This window comes from Aptenodytes forsteri, unplaced genomic scaffold (assembly GCF_000699145.1).
Source record: "Aptenodytes forsteri isolate BGI_AS27 unplaced genomic scaffold, ASM69914v1 Scaffold128, whole genome shotgun sequence".
Taxonomy (NCBI): domain Eukaryota; kingdom Metazoa; phylum Chordata; class Aves; order Sphenisciformes; family Spheniscidae; genus Aptenodytes; species Aptenodytes forsteri.
In genome coordinates this window covers 380,255-402,634 of record NW_008794880.1, presented here as the reverse complement: position 1 = coordinate 402,634, position 22,380 = coordinate 380,255, and the positions used below count along the sequence as shown (strand labels likewise).

Sequence of the window (22,380 nt, the reverse complement as noted above, 5' to 3'; positions counted from 1 at the left end):
CTCCTCATAAGACTTGTTGTCCAGACCCCTCACCAGCCTCGTTGCCCTTCTCTGGATGCGCTCCAGCACCTCAATGTCTTTCTTATGGTGAGGGGCCCAAAACCAAACACAGTAGTCGAGGTGCGGCCTCACCAGGGCCGAGTACAAAGGGACAATCACTTCTCTAGTCCTGCTGGCCACACTATTTCTGATCCAAGCCAGGATGCTATTGGCCACCTTGGCCGCCTGGGCACACTGCCAGCTCAAATCCAGCCAGCTGGCAGCCAGCACCCCCAGGTCCTTTTCCGCTGGGCAGCTTTCCAGCCACTCTTCCCCAAGCCTGTAGCATTGCATGGGGCTGTTGTGACCCAAGTGCAGGACCCAGCACTTGGCCTTGTTGAATCTCATACAGTTGGCCTCGGCCCATTGATCCAGCCTGTCCAGGTCCCTCTGCAGAGCCTTTCTACCCTCAAGCAGATCAACACTTGTACTAAAGCTAATCTTCTTAGCATGTCTGTATGTCAGTAGGGAGAGCTAAACTCCCCTAGGAAGCAATCCAGATAATTAACTGTAATTTAACCACCCTGAATCATCCTCTAGATGGTCCTTTCTTTTGCCATCCTTTATAGTTTATAAAGGGAATTTAGGGATACTAGCTTCATTCAGCTGCAGGGAGACTTTCAGAATATGCTTTCTTCTTTCTGTCTTTCAAAAAATGAACTGTTTGCTTTAATAACATAATTGAATAGATTTATGCCCTGAAAAGTATCTTGGTCAGCATCACACATGGAAGTTCGGAGGCATGTGATAAGTAAAACTCACAGTAGTATATTGAGATGCATTATGATAAAGGATGACCTTATTACTAACTTAGATCTAGGGAAAAAAAAATCTAAAACTTCATAAACTTCCTCCACAGGCATCTGAGTTGATGATCACAAAAATTGTAGGAAGAAGATAATAAAGAATTTTAATTTTTTAAGATGTAAAGAAGGGCTTGTGAAAAATTAAATGTCCCCTTCCCTCCCCTGTCCTTTCAGCTATGCTAGTTTACCTAATAGAAGATACTATCTCTACCTTCACATCTGTTTCTACCCCTCTAGAAGCCATGATTGATTTCCCAATGGCTTAATGGAAAGAAGCACCAAATATAAACTAAGGGATTCCTTTCACCAAAGCAGGAATGGCTTTTATGTCAAATTCAGTGGCTGCAACTGTTTAAACTGATGGCTAAAATGAAAAAGTTATCATATCTGTAGCCCTTGACACATTTTTATTGTGTATTTGGCATAAGTGCAAATGAAACTTCTTGCTCCATCTACAACTCAAGCACCAAGAACCACCAAACCAAGGGTGCTCTGAATTCTTTTCAGGATGTTGAGTCTGTTTTTTCTCTTATTTTTCAAGTGCTTGGATTCTGACCTACTCAAGTCAGGAGTCCTATTCCAGAGTTAGTGGCTTTGACCTTTATGCATTCCTTTATGAAAAACTTTCTGTAATAAGGTCTTGTTTGCCATCGCCTGAATGGGAAGTGAGACCTTCAAAATCAATTTCAGACAGCAGGCCTGCTGGTCAGAGATAAGTATCTTGTTCTGCCAGACTGTACAATGCTTCAAACCAATTTCTTGTCCATTTCTGAAAGATTCCCCTCAATTGAAACAGAAAAATAACAGTAAATACTTTTCTAAGCTACAGATTTTCTCAGTGAACATTATTTCATTTCAGTTAGCTACTACTGATAGGTGGGAATTAAATATATACTGACTGGACTAAAATAGAAATTCTGAGAATGTGGAACTTTTATTTACTATGCTCTTGAACAACATAATCCAATAATATAGCAGGTGGGAGAAATATTTATCTTTATAGGCATCTATATCTATACAAATATTTAAACAACCGTTTAACAGCTTCTTCTTGCAACTCATGGCAAAAGGGAGTGTTTTCCCAAGAAGTACAGGCCTTAAACGAGAACATGATGTTAAACTGTAAAGTTAGATAGATATATACTGGTCTGGTTTATACTAATTTTACGGAATTGTATTCCTGTTAACTTCAATGCAAGTACTTCCCTTTTCATCAGTTTAAGCAAGTTTGGAATCAAACCACAAGCCTTTAATGAGGTTTTAATGATCCACTTGGGGGAGCTAAAGGGTAATTTGTTTCCGAATTGATTATGGCAAAATATTTGGGATGCAAAATTAAGTTACAGAAGACAATGTGAGCAGAGACTTCCACTTTTTTCAACTCAGTGCTGGTTGTTAATCCATATTAGCTTCTGGAGCAAAGGGTCCCCAGTTCTTATTAAAATTCCAGCCACTTATAGAAAAAAGACTCACAGTTATAAATAGCTTAGCAGCAGACACCCATAACAGCATCAATCATATCCTGACTTCAATTATACACCTACAACATACATTGAATGCAACAGACATAACATGTAAGGCAGACTTTGGTCCTTACTCTTACTCTACATTTTTGTGCTAGTTAACATTAACTGTAACGTGACAGTAAGAAAAGAAATTCTAACATGCAATGGTTTTGTCTTTCAGTTAATATGAAATACCTCCTTTTTTTTTTCTTTTTTTTTTTCCTTTTCTTTAAATGCTGGTCTTGAGCTGTATCTGCTTGTGCCTCCTGCAGCAGTTACTGTGTTGAAACATGGCTTTGCATCATCATTATGTTCTCCATTTCTCCAGCCTGGGACACATTGGGAACTGTTTCCCAGTATAAAGCCATATCAGCTGCTCTATCTTATGCTTGATTGCCTATGGTTACTGGTAGCCCTTTGACTCTTCTGGAAGTTAAGCACTGATTAGAGGCAGAGATGCAGTATCTCCTTTATGGGAAGGAAAAGCACAGCCTTTTGTCTGTGAAGAGCCCATAAAATATGACGTTGGGCTTTTCTCCATGTAGGGATTGCCCTAAAGTTCAGCTAAACTGACAATACAGTTGATTTCAAAAGCCACAGCAGATCCAAAGCTATAATCATCTATCTTTTATAAAAGGAAACAGCTCCGTTTCAGACACATAACTTACATGAAAATTCCATTGGCAAAGCTGTACTGTCAATGTCTTCACTGTAATAGTATAAAATTCATCTCATTCCAAATTACTCTGCAGTGCAGTCCATATTAAAGTTTATGGTTGCCCATATGTGGGCATCTAATTTAACTCATGTAAATAAAGTTTCAAGCAAAAGTGATAATTAAATGAAATATTTTGTTCCTTTAGCATAACTTATTAATTATGTTTAAGGTTTCCTTGTTTTATGATTAATTTAGCCAGAGCATGTGGAAAAAGTAGACTGTAAGTCTCTTTACAAGAAGTACTGTTGTTAGGCACTTTAAAAGCAAAGACTTACGCTTTGTAGCTATAAACTACCGAAATATATTTTTAAATGTCATTCAGCATCCTGAATGGGTGACACAATCATGCTGATTGAATGCTACGCTAAAGACAATGGCAAAGCAAATGGAAGCAAAGGGTACAGTCAACCCAGGTATAGGCATGAAAGCTGTAATCATTAAACAGTACTTGATGACAGTATTTGTAGTGCAGTTTGCTTTTGTGCTTTCTCTTTGATATGTAAGGGCAAGTACTATAATGTATTTAGGAGGAACCACTGCTATAAATTGATCAACTTACATTAATTAATTCAATCTCCCAGATTTTTTTCACAAGGTCCATCGATGTATAGCCATTAATTAGAAAGGATTTGGTATAGTCACCCAGTTCAATGGAATCCAGCCATTCAGCTACAGAGGTGGGGTTGTAGCCATCGTGACCGATCTGCTTCATCTGAAAAACAAGAATGAGTAAGAATTAGTGATAATATTCATTAGACATCTTTCAGAACAGCAGTTATTTATATTATTTTCTTTGGGTCAGAGCTATTTTATTCTCTGATCAACATTCTTTTAATGATTAGTACAACATGAAACAATTTTGTGAGCAAAAGCACTAATAAAACTTAGTTTTCAATGGATCTTTTTCTTATGTCTGCTTGCCTTTTAAGCCAGAGTATACTAAGACTGTAGCATGAGTTCAATCTTACTACACAATGGATCTTTTTCTTATGTCTGCTTGCCTTTTAAGCCAGAGTATACTAAGACTGTAGCATGAGTTCAATTCTTACTACAGATCAGAGAATCCATAAGTAAGGGAAGGCAAAAGAGTGAGAAAGAGGCATTATTAATATACTGACTGCACAAAAATGTCAGATTTGCACCTAAGATTTCATAGAAGGCGAAGAAATTAGACTGAGGAATGGATCTTTTCGTATCAAACTGCAAATGAAACATATTGCCCTGGTTATATTATTCCCAATTTATCTCTCCTAGTAGGTTATCTGATATTTTGTAGTGGTTGAAACCGCACTATATTTTTCTGCCCCCAGGGGAGGCTTAAAAAAGTCTCTTTCCTCTACCTGGTCACATTTTTCATGGAACTCCTGGGAATTTAATGTATTTTAGATTGCTCTCTGTCTGTAAAGTTGCTTGAGATTGGGCAATCGAACCAAATATTATTGGAATGGAATTGACAGAATGATGTACACAGAAGCGCACCACCTGCATTCATATAGCAACACAGGCACAGAAAGCATAGCCACCTAAATCTTGTTTTCATAACAAACTAAGAAATACCACTGGCATCTTATTTTTCTGAATTTTGTTAAGCTACTAAGAAGTAAAGAGCTGCAATTTCTCTTTCACAATTGCCTCTCAGTGACACAAGTGAAGATTTTCAAGCTAGCCATTAAAGATAAAAATGTATAAAGCCTCTACCTGTGCAGCTTGTTAAGCCATACTGTTTTTATGAATTTTAAAGTTATTTGCAATAGTGGCAGAAGTAGAAGTAGAGTGAAGTAGAAAAAAATATGCAATAGCCTCAATTTTCAACAGTATTATATGCATATCATCTTTCTGCAGAAGTGTAACTATTGCTAACTTGGTAATACACTGAACTGGTAAACTGTTAAGAAGCTTTAGAGGTTTAGAAACCTTGTGTTTTGCATAGGATCTCCCAACTGTGCAAGAGTGACACTGCACATGGTGAAAGCCAGTCTCCCATTTCTGCCTGCTTATGTACGTTCCTGCTTTCTGAGAAACAAGGGAAGTGTGACAGAAACATAATGCTTTGAGCTTAAGTTTGAAGTGAGTGACAAAGTAATTTAAAAAGGAGAGAATTCTGATCTTAATATCTTGCCTGAACCGATTTATTTCTCACAGTTTATTTGAAATACAATTTGAATACAAAGCAGAGAAAAAAATTAAAGTCTGCATTTGAAAGCCACAGTAGTGTTCGTTGATCTGTCTGTTCAAATGCAGAAAGCCAGCACGTCATGATCTTGATCTTGGTTTCCTGCAGTATCAGAGAGGAGTGATGCAGGCACACTGCATCGTGGATATGACAGTTTACTCTTTGGTCTTTCGCTGCAGATGTTGGATATAAAATATTAATGGAAATATTTAAATGATGTAGTGAAATCATTATCTTAAATCATAAAGAGAGACAAGAGAAATCACATAATTAACAATAGGAATCGTAGTCTTTCAGGTCACTTCTGTAACAACGGAGTCATATTAGAAAGTGAGAGTTCAGTTTTGTTGTTGAACTTGACATTTTAGAATTTAGTTTCACCCTAATTTAGAATGAAATTAGATGTCAAAAGCATGGCAAATTCTTCTTTCATTGTCATTCAGACTTACTTCAAATCTTAGATTGACAGTAGTCTGTCCAGCAGACTGCAAAAATGTTTGAGGACCCTGGTAGCTCTGACTCCTGGGAAGCTTATTTCAAGAACTGATTTGAAATGAGGTATCCTTAAACAACTGACACTTGAAAAGAAAGGACCCGAGAAACTGAAGAAGAAAAATCTAATACAGAGAAGACATGAAGAAGATGTACAGGGCCCACAGGGAACACATGACTTTTGAAACATATGAGGTATTTTTGTTTTCTTTCTCTAACAAAGAAAAGCGAAGCACCTTCAAAACAATTTTCAGCATATCCAGATGGGGCATGTTATGCAAATTATTTCTTTTGTCTATTACTGTTTGGTCTTTATGTTTAATAAATCCTGATTTTAACATGATTTTTTTTTGACCTGCTGATTGAGAAATCTCATGCAGTCTGGTCCACAATTCTGGTAAACCATCAGCCTCTATAAAAAGCAAACACAGCATGGGATGTTTCTGAATTCTTAATTCCCACTGGAGATCTCCGTCAGGAGGGTTGTTAAAACAGATATCACTCTACTATGGTGTGTTGCAAAGGGCTGCAGACAAGCAAACGCAGGTGAACAATCCAATAAGCAGAAGACCGATAACAACTGAAATGTATGTGACAATTTCACTCTTTGGATTTGGTGCCAATAGACAAAATTGTCATCGGGTCACTCAATAGCCTACACGAAAATACACTGGCCTGTTGTTGGGCAGCAGCAAGCTCTGCAAGCATTTTTGCTCTCTCTGCCCCAGAGATTTAGCTGCCTGTGTTCAAGGCCATGTCGGGGGTGGTGCAGCTGTGTAGCCTTGGATCAGACCCATGTGAGAAAGAGCAGTGAGAAGCCTAGTCGGGGCCACCCCACCTTCTGCAGGAGCCGCATGTGAGCTCAGGTCCATGTCCCTGACACTGGCCCAAGCTATGCCATAGGTATGTCTGTGCCCAACCATGCACCTTGCTGATCCTCACCCACCGACTCGCCCTCCTGAATTGACCTTGTCCCATCCTTATCCCTGTGGATCTGCCCTGGGACGTGGCTGTCCGTGGTCACTGCCACCATCCCTGCCCTGCTTGCCTTCTGTGGGTGCTCCCTGCCTGCCCCACTGTCCCCCCTCAGCTCCCAGCCCACCTGCCCTGGCGGGGCAGTCCCCTCCTGCTGCTGCTATCGCAGAAAATTAATCTCAGAACTAGAATATTTGCCAGCAGTTTCAGCACAAAAGCAGTATTTTGTTTTGTCATGAACCAAGAACCAATGTCTTATCTAAAACAGATTTTCTAAAATGTGTCTAATATATGAAAATTAATAAACTTTCAGTATCCGTCCTCTTGTATGGATAGTTTTGTTCTGTCTGTCAATAACATCAACTAGCTTATTAACTGTCATTCATAGCTAATTGAATGTTTTCCTTTCAAATATTTATTGACAGATTGGTTATCTAGATGTGACAGTATCATTAATAGTATCTGCTTTTCATATAAAATGTTATGGAGTTTTTAAATAAAAAAACCCACTTTGAAATATCTGTCTGGAAGTGCTGCCCCTTTACTTTATTAGAGTTCCAGTTTAGTTGCATCTTATCCCAGTCCTCATTAATAGGTCATGGCTTTTGGACTGTTTGTATTTTTTTTTCTATACTGTACCATGATCTCAGACTCCTCTCACACATCATTTACACCTTGTAGGCTTCCTTGCTGATGCTATTTGCTGATTGATTTTTTTTTGAAAGAAAAAACCCCTCCTGTCTACTGACTGTATTTCCATATATAATATTTCAATCATTTTGCACCAGCTACAACACATGCACCAGTGGTGTCAAACATCTAAGCAGCTATGTGCATACTGTTTGACTTAGAGCAGTATAAAATCTCTAAGCTTCAAGTCACAACAGCCTTTCAAATACTAACTGCTCATAAATAGGGGCAGTATTGTTCTTCTGCAGACACTGCTACTAGTTCATTTGGTTGTTACCTTTAAAGAACAATATCAATGTTAGCTGTTTCATTGCAGATTATTTTAGCATGCCGTCTATGGAAAAGGCTAGGAATGAAGCCCATAGGATTTAGAGAAAAAGAAATGTTTAAGAAAATATGGTATAAACGAAGCATGGAAGAAGACACAAACCATAGGGTATTTCTCTCCTACATCCTATTGACCTATCACTTGCATTGCTTCCTTTGAAATGAATAGGAAGCAGAAGCCAGAAAGAGATGTTTCTCATAATAAAATAGTAATGTCAAGCAGCATCCTAATGGGTTGAGAAATACGATGCATCACTGCTATATCTATACAGTATTTTACATTAGGATAGAAGGTACTTGAGTTTTTATCTCTGAAAGGTAGCCAAATAAACATGAACGGAGCTTCAAAGTAATCACATATGCACCAGAAGCATCAAGGTGAATTCAGTAACATGGACTATTACCAGTTTTCTCTGATCTTCTCAGACAGATGGGGAACTAATGCTACTTTCTCCACAGGTAATATCACTATCTGGTGGATCTCAACACTGTGTGTATTGAAATCAAGCTTTTTATCCGCTGTATGATGGATGACAGAAAGAGATGACATGACTTTCACAGCTTTCTAAATGATGACTATGATTACAGTGAATTTACGCTTCTGTTGGTTTGCAAGAAAGATCTTCTTAGCAAGCACATAATGCTTTCTTTTAAATTGCTGGCCTACCTGAGAGATTTAAGCAGCACTTTTGGGAACTTGTATGAAAATATCAACTACCAATCTGAGTAATTCTGGATGATTGTAAGGGGGGGGGCGGGGGGGGGGCGGTACCAGTTCTTTTTTTCGTGTCTTTGTGAGTTGTCTGTTATATATTATGTACTTTACAAACATGATCAGTTGGACTCATGTTGTTGGAAGAGGAGATCATTCCTCCTCTGGAGCAGTGAAAGAAAAGGCGCCGGAGAGTGACACTTCTGAAGATCACAGGGCCTGGCTGGCACAGGGGCACCACGTGGAGCTGGTGCCTGCAGCGCCTGTGCAGAAATTGAGCCTGCAGTCAGGGGCAGAGAGGCAGCTCTCGCGGGGGGATGGGCACAACCAACTAAGGACCTGAGAAGACTTTGCATTTGCTGCTGTTGAGAAAGCCACTGAGTGAAAACAGGGACCTGCCTGCAAAGACACAGTGGGTGAGGAAGAGCTGTATATAAACCTTTTGGTTTTCTATTCTGTCTACCTTGTCACTTTATTTAAAAAGTTAACTATTCAAGCTTGTGTTCTATTAATGTTTGACTTTTCTTTCCGCTAATCAAAAGCCTTCCGTCTTCTTGTGGAGCTTACTATAAAAAGACAGTATAGGCACGTTCACTTCACAGCGCTGCCTGATTCAGGATCCTGCCTCGATGGTAAATCCAGAATACCATGAACTGAGTTCAGAGTTTCCTACCTAAGATTGCTAGCATTGCAATAGGCACCCTTTCTATGATTTTTGCAGTTGGAATCTATCTTCTGAATTTAAAGGAAAGTAGATGCACACACACATTTTTTTTTTCTGGAAAAATTTAAAGAGATCCACATCCAGAAGACTGAAAAGACCTCCTATTTCTTCATCAGACACAATGTCTGGGACAAGGGAAGAACAGGTCTCATTCAGTATTACTGAGGTTGATGTATGCAACAGTTCAGGACATTTCAATTGCATATACTGTAACCTTAAGAAGACCTAAATCTGGAATTTGTGGACTAAGTGGAAGCTATGGCCTTTGATCTCAAGAGTTTCTATGAGTATGATTTCTAAAAGCAGTCCTGTGGAGATTTGTTGGTACTTCAGTGCATAGAGTTAGAGCTTTACGGGCATGCTTTCAAAAACTGGATATTAGCACAGACTGATATCTCCAAAGTCAAACTTTCATCCTTTGCTGGATCCTGAGTAGCTTTGACTGTTTTACTTTAGATAACATGCTATCAACTGCACCGTTAGTTTTTTATCCCACTCAGGTGTTGAACTAGTGGTGATCTTTTTGGTCCAACAGTACTATGGTTTGGTGCCACAGTACGATTTAAAAGTAATCTACTTTGCATTCATTTGCTTTGCAGAATAATCTGGGTACACACTATCCAGCTTTCTTTTTGGAGGAAAGTAAACCAGAATATCAGCACCAGTCATGCACCAAATGCATTTCAACCCCTAATAGGGACACAAAGATCTGAATCAAGTAGTTGACAACCTTACCACCTTCAATGCACACATGGACCAAATGGTGGAGGTATACCTTTGTATTTGCTGTCAACTGCCTTTAACTCTTCATGACTCATATAATTTCCTTCCTTGATGCTTTTTCTGATTTAATTCCCTCGCTTTCTGTTGCCTAGCTTAGAACTGTTTGCTGAATTTCTTGTTGCTTCTGTAACGATTTTATTAGCATCCACCTTTTAGTAATGCTATTTTTTGTGATGGTCAGAAAACCCATCAGTCTCCTCAGCTTCACAGAAGATCCCACAGGGTGCTAACTAGAGCCCCAAGGAAACGATGCTCTTCATCAACCTGTGCTGTGAGAAAGTTGAAATCTTCCTGATAGCAGGATAACCTGGTGTCAGTATCAGGAGGCTGCTGACCTCATGACTGCTGTGAGGAGTCCAGAGGTGTCTAACTATGCTTCTGCGCAGTGACCAGTGGGCCAGCTGCAAAAGCAACCAGAGACAGGCAAAGAAGGAGGCAGGGCCAATCCTGAGGAAGAAACGCTGCTTCCATGGATAGGCATGTATTCTTATGTATCTCATTCTTGCAGACCCTTTCTAGGTGTTCAAGTTGCAACAGACTGTGGTGACTGCTGAAACCTCTTCTGTTCCTCCCACAACTGCAAGTGCTGCTCCTGCTTGTTTCATTAGGCCACACTGACCAGTTTCTGTCATTGCTAGTCCACAGTGGGCTGTGCTAGCCCTCAGGAAAATGTCTGTGTCATTAGTCACTACGATTTTTAGCTTTTGTCTAATACTGGATGTCTTCCTGGCAAGTGTGTTCCCTGGGGCTGGGCAGCAGCAATTATGAGCCATGGGCTGTTCATGGCACCTCTGGAGGCCACCTTGGTGCCTCTCTGGAGACCTTTGAACCTCTGCATGGGAGACAGCTACAGAGAACTTGGCCACGGCATTCGGTGCAGGCAGAGATCGTTTCTGAGACTGCCGAAGTACAGCTGGGGACTCTCTGTGGCACAATGCTTTGAATACAATGTACTAACAGCCCATCATAAGACTAAAAGGGAAGAGTAATTCTCTGAATGGAGCGTTTCAACCAAAGGCATAGGCACAGGGGAGATGAATCATTTATCTTAATAGATGAAAGGTGGGAGGGGATGGGATGAAAGCTCTTATCTTACTGGAGGAGGGGGAGGAGGACATGAAGGGTTTCTTGGTGAGAGGGAACATAGAAAAGTACTCTCTGACCTAGTCAGCCCTGAATCTCTAGCTGTCTTCAAGTCTTACTCTCCCTCTCTCCCTAAGTCATGGCAGTCACTTACACAGGCCTTGTTAGCCTTTCATTCCTCCCACCTCACCAACCATCTTCTAGCAGCTCCAACTGGAATTTTTTTATTGCGAAATGGCCTGCATAGTTTCCAGATGGCACTGGAGACAGAAGTTAACAGCCACACACCAGTAGGCAGAATAAATGTATCTATCAACCCAGTGCCATTGAGGAGTGAATGGGTGAAGCAAGTAAGCCTCAGAGGCCACGAAGACATCTCCACTCCCTTTGTGTGGAGGTGGGAGTGGGGATAGAAATTCAATGACACAAGGAGACAGAAATCCATTTCCTTGTAATCTTCCCATTACATTTGTAACACTGCAAAAGACATTCAGTGTTAATCACATTTTCTTTGTCTTACTCCAGGCACTCCTGGTTGGTCTTCCCTTCATCTGGGAAGGTGCAGCGGCCTGGAGACTAGTGATGTCCTTGATGCTCTGGGAAGATTTAAAGAGAACAGAGAGCCATACTTATGGGTGTTGAAGAAACTGGTCTTCGCTATTTCAGTCTGTTAAAAAGTTAAAAAGACTTAACTGTGTCCTTGCAGGGGCTGTGCAGAACACAGATCAGACCTATAGTTTGAGAAATATTGGAAATGTTTGTGTCCAGTTTGTCATGCAGCCTCCTATCTTGCAGGCAGATGGCGAAAGCCATAGTGTCCTTTCACACATCATGTGACAGGGTTACACTTAAACTGGTACTTACTCCATTTCTGGATATGTATGGTCTCATGACCTCGTGATGCAGAGGGTGCATAGCATTTCTCATGAGGCAGGCAGTATCCAGATGATGCTAACACTATTGCTACCCATAGAGAAGATGCTAGTGTTCCCTCTGAATCCAGCGCTGGAATTATGGACCATATGGGTATCGGAAGTCCTTCTGATGACCTGAAAATATGTTAATAAGTATGCCTCAGTGAGTAAAGGTGTGGGACAACTGAATTGGTAGTCTTTGTGGTTTATAGCTGCCTGTGGACAGGTTGCAGATGAGAATGTGTATCCCATCAGTGGCCCTTATGGAGCTCATGAGCTCATGAAGGGTGAAATCCTGAGGCAGAACAGCCACACCAGCAAATACTCCCAGAAAGCAATTATCTGTGTCTTCTTTCTCGGACAAAAGGATGTGCAGAAAGTCTAAGTCAGCTCATTCAGGTTGTCATCCTAGTCTAGTTGCCATAGAAAGAGAATAGAGCTTCCTCTCTTATAGCGTATTTCCTTGCCTGCTGACTATTCTCAGAGCAGGCAGTAGGCATTGCGGAGTCAACCACAAATAAGAAAGTATAAAAGAAGCAGGAAGAGAAATAAGACTTACTGTATGGGCAACGGTGGCAAGACCAGTGACATGCTACTGTTATCTACATGATACAGATAAATGACAGCATGTCATGGCTAGAGTGGCTCACTGATAGGCTCAGTTAAGAAGGAAAACGTTTGTGAGACTGCTTTCATCAGACACTTTTGAAGCACATGCATGGAGGGGACATTTGGTTGATGGGATCAGTCTAAAGCTAGTCTGAAGTAAACACTGAACTATAGCATGGATGTATCTAACTGCCTTGTTTCACTGATCCATTCCTATTGTGCTGCATTACTTAAATAATGTAGACTACGCCTTTGTGTTTCAGAGTTGAAAAGTTCATGTGTTATGCTGGATTCTAACACTTTTTTCTGTCTTTATGGTTAAAGGTCTTATAAGCAGTGCAATGAGCGGGTGAGTGGCCTCCTTCCAAATCAGGAAAGTAATTCCCAGAGGGATTAGAAGAAGGAAAAACAGCAGGACAGAAAGCACTTCCTTTGAATTCTGTTTTTCATCTTCATTTCCAGCAGACCAGAACTGAGGAGTCATAGCCAGAAAAGGTCATAAACGTTATGATATCCACTTTGCAGCATCTCCTAGTTTGGACACTGTCTTTAGGAATGGAAGTTGGAATGATCTACCTATTAGCTGTGCTGAATGGGAGAGAATTAAACACCAGGATTCAAATCAGCTCGCTAAGCTCGGGGGTGTCTAAGCCAATAGCAAGAGAGCAATAGCAAACATATGACGTGGTCTTTCTCTGTTACATACACAGCATAGTTAATGTACACATGCACAGTAGTTCTGTTTTCCTAAATTCCAGCCTTACTGTGCTTGCACAAAAGAGTGTTATATATAAGTAATAGATCCAGCACTTTTTGGAAGCACAGCTTTACTGCTCATATAACACTACTCACAGAGAGCATGTGCTCATAGCCTGCTCATATCCTACTCCTTGTCTGGTTCTGCAAAGCACCCAGGAAAGAGACTAGCTGCCTGCACACCACTGCTACAAGATTCCCCAACTTGCTTTGTGCTGAGATCTTTCCATGCAGGAAGGAACAAGCTGCATACTTTAAGAATAGCTCTGAAGCCAGGAGAAAGCTGCTTTCAGCTAACATCTTTCTTCCATCTGTCAAATGAGAGAATGTGTTCCCATTATGCGCTGGGAGAAGAAGCCATACACTGAACATCCCACACAAAAACAATCCTTTTTCTTATCTAAGTTCTCAGATAAGCTAGGATAATTCTTATTTTCAAAAACATTTTAGCTTTTGACGAACCCATTGAGAAGTCATTTGCACATAGGTTTTGGATGCCGAAATAACTTGACAATGTTGCTTAGGTTTCCTATGTCACTTAAGTGTGGCTAAAATGTTACGTCATGACTGCTATTGTTTTCTTAGTCAATTAAGCATATCCTGCACACAATTCTTTTCTCAGTATTCATTTTTTTTCTCAAGTCCTTGTACTTGCAACTTCAGTATCTTTTCAGACATTGCCTCTACCTCTCGACATGTCTGAACTTCCTTTTAATAAAACATATAAAATCCTTCTCCAAACATTTATTATTTCATTCTTTTCACACAAAAAAATCTTAAATGCAATATCAAACTCTGCTATGAAATTTGCTCTAAGACTGATGTCATGTATAAAATATTTCCATTTCAAGAATTAACTTTACAAATTATATTTCTGCTGCAGTGTCTTAACCTTATCTAATAATAATAAGCCATAAAGTGCTCTAGTTAATATTAATGTGAAACTTGAACAACTTAAACTACCTTAGTGTGAGATGAGAATTTGGGTTACTGGCTCTAATCCAACAAAAATAAAGGGTATTTTGAAAAGCAGAAATCTAACGGCAAGATTTCAACTCTGCCTATCTCTTACAAACATACCAGTTTACCCTCTTATGAAATGTTCTCCTCAAATACAGAATCATCTGGGAAAAATATTTTGAGAAATCTGTGTAAACATACCTTTTTATACTGGTTAGACACTGTGTAAGAAACTACAATGATTAATTCATCTATATTTGGACAGATATGTGGGGTTTTTTCCCATTGAAAACTACTTCAAGCTCTAGAAAGTGGTTCCTAAACAGGCTACTGGTGTTTGAAATATAGAAATTCATCACTCTCTAGGAAGCCAGCAATTATGAATAAAAAAAGACAGTCTTTCTTTTCAACCACTAAATGCCTGTTGCATTTTCAGGCTGCAGAGATGAATATTGATGAGAATAAAAAAAAGAGCTTTAAAAAAAGAGTATTTTAAAACCTTGACAATAGATTTGTTGCTTGCTTTTTACCCTCTAAGCTTATTCAATACTACCTGAGTATATGGCTCTAAGGAAGTGTTGCTCCATAGATGTTTTTTAAAGCACTTAACTTCCACCTCAAAATCTGAGTTAAAAAGTATCACAAGACAGGAAACATTAATAGTAAAACTAAAAATAACATCATCAGCAATGTTATTAAGTACTAAAACACAAGGAGTCATCATGTTTTAAATTAAATGAGGAACGGAAAAGAGGTACATGTTCAAAACAAACAAACTAAAAGAATTTTTATCTAATGAGATTCAAATTAGTGAGACTCCAATTATGGTTTGAGATCTTAAAATATTTAGATGGTATGCACTATTTTGAATGCATGATGACAGAGCTGAACTTATCAACAAACAAATAGATATACAGAAATGTTCGTGGTTCCTTGCACGATGTGAAAGTTTTTTAGATCTTCAGCAAGCTGTTGTGAATACAGCAAGGGTGGGTTACATTAGATAAAATTTATCATGATCCCAATTTTTGGGCCCCATAACTATTCTGACAGCTGTGCCTTCAAAAGAACTTGGTTTTGAACAGGAAATTATGTATTTTTACTATGCAAGCTGTCTTGCGTTTCTGAGTCATTTAAGTGAAGAAATGTGATGCACAGCTTCAGCTTTTGACTGCCTTTGTTTTGGTGTAACATTCTTGCATCTTGCAAGATATCTTACACTGTTTTTTCTAGCTCAGCAGGGAAGCTGCTAAAGACTACCTCACCGTTATTCAGCCCATGCTTCAAGCCATTCTGTGTTACTTAATTATTTTTGGTACAGAAGATGTTGATCCTTCCAAGTAACTGCATAACCATCTTGTTCTCAACTGGTTTCAAGAGTATCTCTAGATCTTGATTCTGTCCTCTTTTCTCACATTAGGCACATTTTAAAAAGACCTCAATTGGAGTTTTATGACAGAATCTGCTCTCAGCACTATCTCCAAAAGCAGATATTATTAACAATGTTTTCATAAACACCAGATACTGAGTGCAGATAAAACTATGATATATTCACAATCCATTCATTAATTTTGAAAAATTTAAACAAGAATACAAGAAAGCTGATTTCTCTAAGAAGTATGAAAAACAAAAAATACTTCATCAGCTAAGAGCAGGGATTAAGATTAGAAAATTTTGTTTGAATGATAGCATTGCTGAAAAAGTCATAAATTCATAGTTAAACCTTAAATATCTATTGTAATCCATCAAATGCGACTTTTATACACCCTACTACTTGTACCATTTATCTCACTTGTCTAATATGGTATATGGAATATTATTGTCTTTAATAATCTTTGATGTTTCAGTGCACAGACTCATATTGTAGTATATATGGATTGACTAACACATCCAGATACAGAAATTGTTCACAGCTTCTAATTTTTCCCATGCAAAAGAAACCCTTGTTTTAAATGTGATCCATCCAGTAAGCCATGATGCATCAAAAAGCCTCTTCCAGCAATGTCAGCCTCATGCTCTAGACTGAAAAGTCCTTTAATAACTCTTCTCATTCTCCAGTATTATCAAACTGCAAGCAGACTAATCTCTATTTACCTCAATTATTCGACACATGCTGCTCCCAGAATACTCCACACACTTTACACTAGGTTTTATTCCTGCCCTAGTATCTTGCACTAAGTATCTGCATCACATGTGGCAGCCTTCTGAGCCTTACTGGTGTCTACCTCTCCTCATTCATTCTCCTTATACAGCTTTCCAAAATCAAATAGTAAGTTTTCATGCTAGGCCCACTATCTCTCTTGTTTAGAATGCTAGTAGAAGCCTCCACTGATATATTCTGGTACGCAAAATATAAGAACAATCTTTCTATCATTGATTTTAAAATCTATAGTTTAAATCAGCTAGCACCAAAAATGATTGGAAAAATGACTGCAAGTTATTCTGTCCACAGCTGAGAAGCAAAATTCATGTACACAGCAGCAAATCAAATATGAAGCCTGCAGGAAGTCTCCGCATCTTACATGAAAGGCAGGTATTAGGAAAACAATGTTTCATCCAAGGCTTTTAAGAATACTTATATAAAGGGCAAAGTATTTCCAGGCCAACTGGTCTGTAAAGACAAACATCTGGGATTCACTGACAGCCTTATTTACACAAATGTAATGACAGTCTATAAAAAGATTGAAAAGCCAAAAATAATTAAAATAAATTCTAAACAGCCATCACTTCAAATTACAGATTTTACTCTCCTTTGCTTTGTTTGTCAATTACATCTATACAAAGTGAGTTCAATGAAATGACATTACGTTATGTCACATTTGCATAAGCAAAAAACACATCTACAAAACCAATAGAGAGTTATGTTTATTTCCATTCAAAAAAGTGTTTTAAACAACGTGAAAGCTGTAGGTGTTAGTTCCCTCACTTGGATAATAACAGAAAATATACCTTTGGGAGAAGCTGGATTGCTTGGAGTATTCTCTGTCTGTGTCCAGAGTTAAGGATTCCTATTTCCAAGAGATCCTGGTCCTCCATTACATTGCTTCCCTAAAAGTGGAAAAAAACCGGTAGAATAAAAATGAAAAAATAGCAGATGCCTTCAATAGCCTGAAACAAGCCCTTCTGTTGCATTTAAAAGAGAACATTTTGCTTAACTTATAGTATCTGACAAGAATGATAAATTACTGATGATTGCATTCATTTTCATGATGACAAAATATGGTGGAAGGCGCTTGAACTCATGGACAGTTACTACACTGCTGGCAGCACTGCCAGTGGAGAAATTGTAGCTCTCACTCAAGCCAAACACCAGATGTGGCCCTTCTTTCTTTGATTGAAACCAAGGACATGATTAGAGAAATGTTCAGAAACTTCATTTTTTCATTCCCCTCCTACCTCACCCAGCAATATATGATGTTCATTTTCCTCCAGACTTAGCACAGAATAAGATGAGCAGAGTGGATGAGCATAAAATTATTTAGTTCCTTGTTAGTAAAATGGTGAAGAAACACAAAAGAGGGGGAGTGGTATCAACAAACCCCATACAGTCCCCACCCCCCTGAATTTAACTGTACCAGTGCAGTCCTAACTTTACCCATCACTGCTTTTATCTCCCTGCTTGCGGGCAGGTCAAATAACTCTGAACATGCAAACAGCTGAAAAAGACCATCTGTTCAAACAATACACAAAGTAAGTGCCCACAAAAGTCCACAAAATAAGACTCCACAATTCAAGTCTCTATTCTTAGGAGTTGCTACCACTAGGAGAGAACCTGTAGCTCCACAAACAAGATAATACGACTCGTACGTTCAAGGAGTCTGACACCACTTCGATAGTAAGTTCAGCATTTGAAGGTTAAGGTACTTGATTAGCTGGCAATGACTATTGGGAGTCACAGGAGGCACAACAGTAGGTCAAAAAGGGAATTGCAGCCAGGGATCAAATAAAGATGGTTCAAAGTAGGCTGGCAGTCTTTTATTGCTGTTTTAGACTACCTCATATCAGACAAAAAATCAGTTGTTTTTTTAAATTATTTTTAAAAAGCTTCTAACTATTACAGTTGTGAACAAAACCTGCAAAAAAACCAGATGACCTGTCTGAACTCTTACCCCTGTTGGAGTCTCATGACACTAATTTGCTAGAAGCAAGAATTCTTATTATTTGTACTCATTTAACATCATCATGAAATAGGCTTTATGTGAGCAAATCCATGAAAAACTTCATCTCCACCTTTCCATTTGGCTTGCTGCTTCTGACTCAGTAGAGCTCTTAAGCAGCAGCAAAATGAAAAGCTAATAGGCGCATAACAGAACATGCTTAAATACTTTGCTGAATCAGGGCTTAATAATGGATATGAATTCTTTCTGAATATCAAATCTCCTGTCCCACAGCAACATAGCTTTCTTTCAAAAAGTACACTGGAATATGCAATACTTCACCCTGTTCAGCTGCTAAATCTTCACTCTTTTCAGATGGACTGATTAGTTTACAGATGTACTCTTGAGGACTCTCAAGTGCTACTCTGCAGAGTATCCTGCAAAATCTAGGGGAGGTCTTTTTAAGGCAATCATGTAAACTTTGCAAAGCTATTACATTTAAAATTATATTTCACGGTAAGTCGTATGATTTAAGACTACAAGTCTGCAAATCATATCCTGAAAGAATTTGTGTGCAGCATTCAGAACAGGGGCAGGCAGAGACCTGCTCTAAAGGGAGAAGCTGTGCAATCATGCCAGTTTAAGTAGACCACATTGTGTAAGAGTGCATGCAGCACAGGCTGTGCAAACAGTGCTAGTGATGAGGTGGGGTTAATACCCCCTTCATCTCCCTGGTACACACATACAAAATATAATTTCCCCTTTCTTCCTTTCTCCTGTAAATAACCTAAAATAACCTTATTATTTGTACTCATTTAACATCATCATGAAATAGGCTTTATGTGAGCAAATCCATGAAAAACTTCATCTCCACCTTTCCATTTGGCTTGCTGCTTCTGACTCAGTAGACCTCTTAAGCAGCAGCAAAATGAAAAGCTAATAGGCGCATAACAGAACATGCTGTAAACTTAGGGGAAGAACTGGGGAAAAACCCCTTGCATTTTGGGCTGGATTCTCCAGCTGCTGGAAATAGCTAGCATAAATGGATTTAAGCAAACTGAGCCAACTGAGGATCCAGTCCAAAACAAAGACTATACATTTTTGTTCATTTTAATAAATGCAGCTATATTGTTTACAGCTATTGCTTTCACTTCATTTCACTGTTTTTCAGATTTCACCTTTCATCACTGCATGATGTTTACACACAATCACAGTATTCTGTTTACTGGTGTCAGTAACCTTGGCATCCAGCTTCAAATATTGCAATGTTTAAAACCCAATTCAACTAACACTTAGGCACAGGAAAAATCCTGTCTATTTGCACAAAGTAGCTGCATAGTAGAGACAGCATTATTTTATTAATTCTTTACTATTGTTTTTTCCTTATATATTAGTTCATATATTTTGTTTCTTTGCAGTTGGCATTACATATTTTTTAAACTATGTCAAAGTTACAAAATTAAATATTTAAAACTCAGGAAAGCCTGGAATTCATGTTGCCTTCTTGTTCCCTGTCTGAGAAGGCAACAACCTGGTCATTCAGCGTGCTCAGGTTTTGGAGCTTTTCCTGTGTGTTACCATCAGTGTCAACAGCAGCAGACACTCATCCCTTCTGTAAAACAGACTTCATCGTATCCTGCCATGGAGCTAAACGAGCTCTTCATCTTTCCACAAGAGCATACCAGGAAACTTTAGATACTCGGTATACACCCATTGTTGCTTAACATAAAGAAGTAAACTGATAGTAGTAGAAAGCTGCTGTCTGCTTTGCAGACTTGCCTGTGAAGAGAAAGAAACAGTCCCCCTTATTCCTATCTCCCTGGTGTCTGCTCCCATTCTCCCCTTAATCCCAGTCCCTGATTCTTTTTTCACCTGATTCCTCTTCTTGCGCTCCTCCAGTCTCCTTCCACAGGCTCCTACGTTGAGAGTGAGGAAAACCTCACTTCCTTCTGCAGCCGATCAGAGACAAGAGGAGAAATTCTCTCCCTGCTCTTAGCTGCCATGCACACATTTATTATAAGCTGGGCCAAATTTAACCTCAATTAACTTTACAGAGATGAGATGGTAAATGTAATTAAAATTAATATTAATGCAAGAATGTCTTTTCACATTATTTCAGCCTTAAAAATAGCTGAGCTACGTCAGCTGAAACATTCACCAAAAAGAAATTATTCTAGTAGACACCTAGAGAATTTGAGTCCAAAGATTTAACTTTGATATGCTTATATACAGAACAGATTCTTATTACAGGAAACATGGGACAGCAATCTCTACTGAGGTTATTATGCTTTTATTATGTAATAAAAATGTAAGAGGCTTTGTGATATTGTAGTTTCTTAAGTCTATAGGAAAACTTAGTTGGAAGGAAAACTTACTTCTCGGAATTAAAGCAATAAGAATATATCAAAATTGCTTATACTAGGACAGATTTAGATCTCAGTCACTTAAGCTTACACTGTTAAAGTTCCTGTCTTCTTAACGCATAAGAGATAGTCTTACTTATGAATTAGAAAGATTCTGGTTCTGAAGTTCTGGTTAGGAAAGGAGTGTAGCTGCCCCCCCTCCCCGGGATTTGTGGTTCTGCACAACTCTCAGGAATATCATCTTTTTCCCTGCTAGCACATACAGGAAGCCAATCTCCTGAGTAAGAAGGCAGTAGTTTCACAGAACAGTTGGGCTCAAGAAGGAAGGAAAAACGATTCTGCATGTGGGAGACTGGAGGCATATGAAAAACAACACAATTTAAAAAACACAGAAATTTTGCCAAAATCTGAGATAGTTCCTATAAATAAGTTCAGAACAAAATACATAATGGTACACTATGAGATAAAGATTTTACTGGCATTTATTTGGGTTGTTCCACACAAAATCACCTTTGGCACTCTCCACCTGAAGTTAATATAGCCTTTCCCAAAAATGCTGGGTTAGACCTTTATACCAGATTGTATGTAAGTACAGATATTGGTATACAGAATCTTTAGAAAACAATTTAATCTGGAATATGTTAGATTTATAGCAAAAAAATTACTCTATTAAAAATAGCCTAATTTTAATACATTAAACAGCTCGAAGAACTTATCAAAAGAGAACAACTTTCAAAAGTCTTTTAAAAAAAAAAAAAACAAAACCCAATACACATTCTACATCCTGCAGGAACAAAAGCACTTTGAAGATCTGTCCCTGAAGATAATAAAATATGGTGATTAGAGGAACATATTAGGATGGCAGGCATGACTGTATGTTTCTCATTGCTCCCCTTTTGTACCTGTTTTTAATCTTCATATATCTTCTGTGCGTGAGACCTATGGTGAAAAATTCCAATGTCTGGTTCTGTCATCTAAGTAAAATAAAAATGGTACAGCAGCTTTAAAACAGCTGGAAGATATATCACTAGACTTATCTGAAAACTGAACCACTGAAGTTGGGAGAGGGGGTGTGAGGAACAAACCACCTGCATATGCTTTTTGGTCTTATTCTTGCTCTTCACCTTGGCTAATAGACTGAAAGCCTGATAAAGGTTGGAGAGAGTTTTCATAGATTTTCATTGCAATCGAAGTTCTGGAAAAAAAAAACCTCAATGGGGAGGTAAATGCATATGCATGACTTTATGTAAACTGAGTAAAAACTGGCTGAAAAAAAGAGAAAGAAAAAAATTAATTTTGCATTTGAAGCTTTTTTCTCTCTTACCAAAGAAAATAGTTATATAAGAAATAGAAGATTTGGGAGAGTTCTGGCTATAGGCTGGCAATACCAACTAACCCATCTTTTTCTATGCTCAACTATGTCAGCTAGAGGAGGAAAAGTAGTGGATCTGGTGCCTAAAGCTGTGTAAGAGCTGCTACCCACCAGGCTGAGTTGAATTCATTTGCTGAGCAGCCATTATTGAGATCAAGTTCAACTGGAGATGCCAAGTGCTACTGGACGTGGCAACAACTTCTGGTAACCTTTTTATGCCTTTGGAAATTGGTTTGCCCAAGAGCAGGGTTGGTGTGGGTAAGGGAAGGATGACTTCTGAGG

At 38.8% G+C, this 22,380-nt stretch overlaps 1 protein-coding gene across 2 annotated transcripts in view; it reads right to left on the bottom strand.

Annotated features, from left to right (window-relative positions):
- ANKS1B (ankyrin repeat and sterile alpha motif domain containing 1B) overlaps nucleotides 1-22,380 on the bottom strand; it is a 450,245-nt gene that overhangs the window by 156,775 nt on the left and 271,090 nt on the right. For both annotated transcript variants that reach the window (XM_019470850.1, XM_009274671.1), the window contains 2 exons: nucleotides 17,216-17,314; nucleotides 3,628-3,780 (listed from right to left, as the gene is read on the bottom strand). In XM_019470850.1, coding sequence (XP_019326395.1) covers nucleotides 3,628-3,780; nucleotides 17,216-17,314 — 252 coding nt within the window. The remainder of the gene's footprint in view (nucleotides 1-3,627; nucleotides 3,781-17,215; nucleotides 17,315-22,380) is intronic.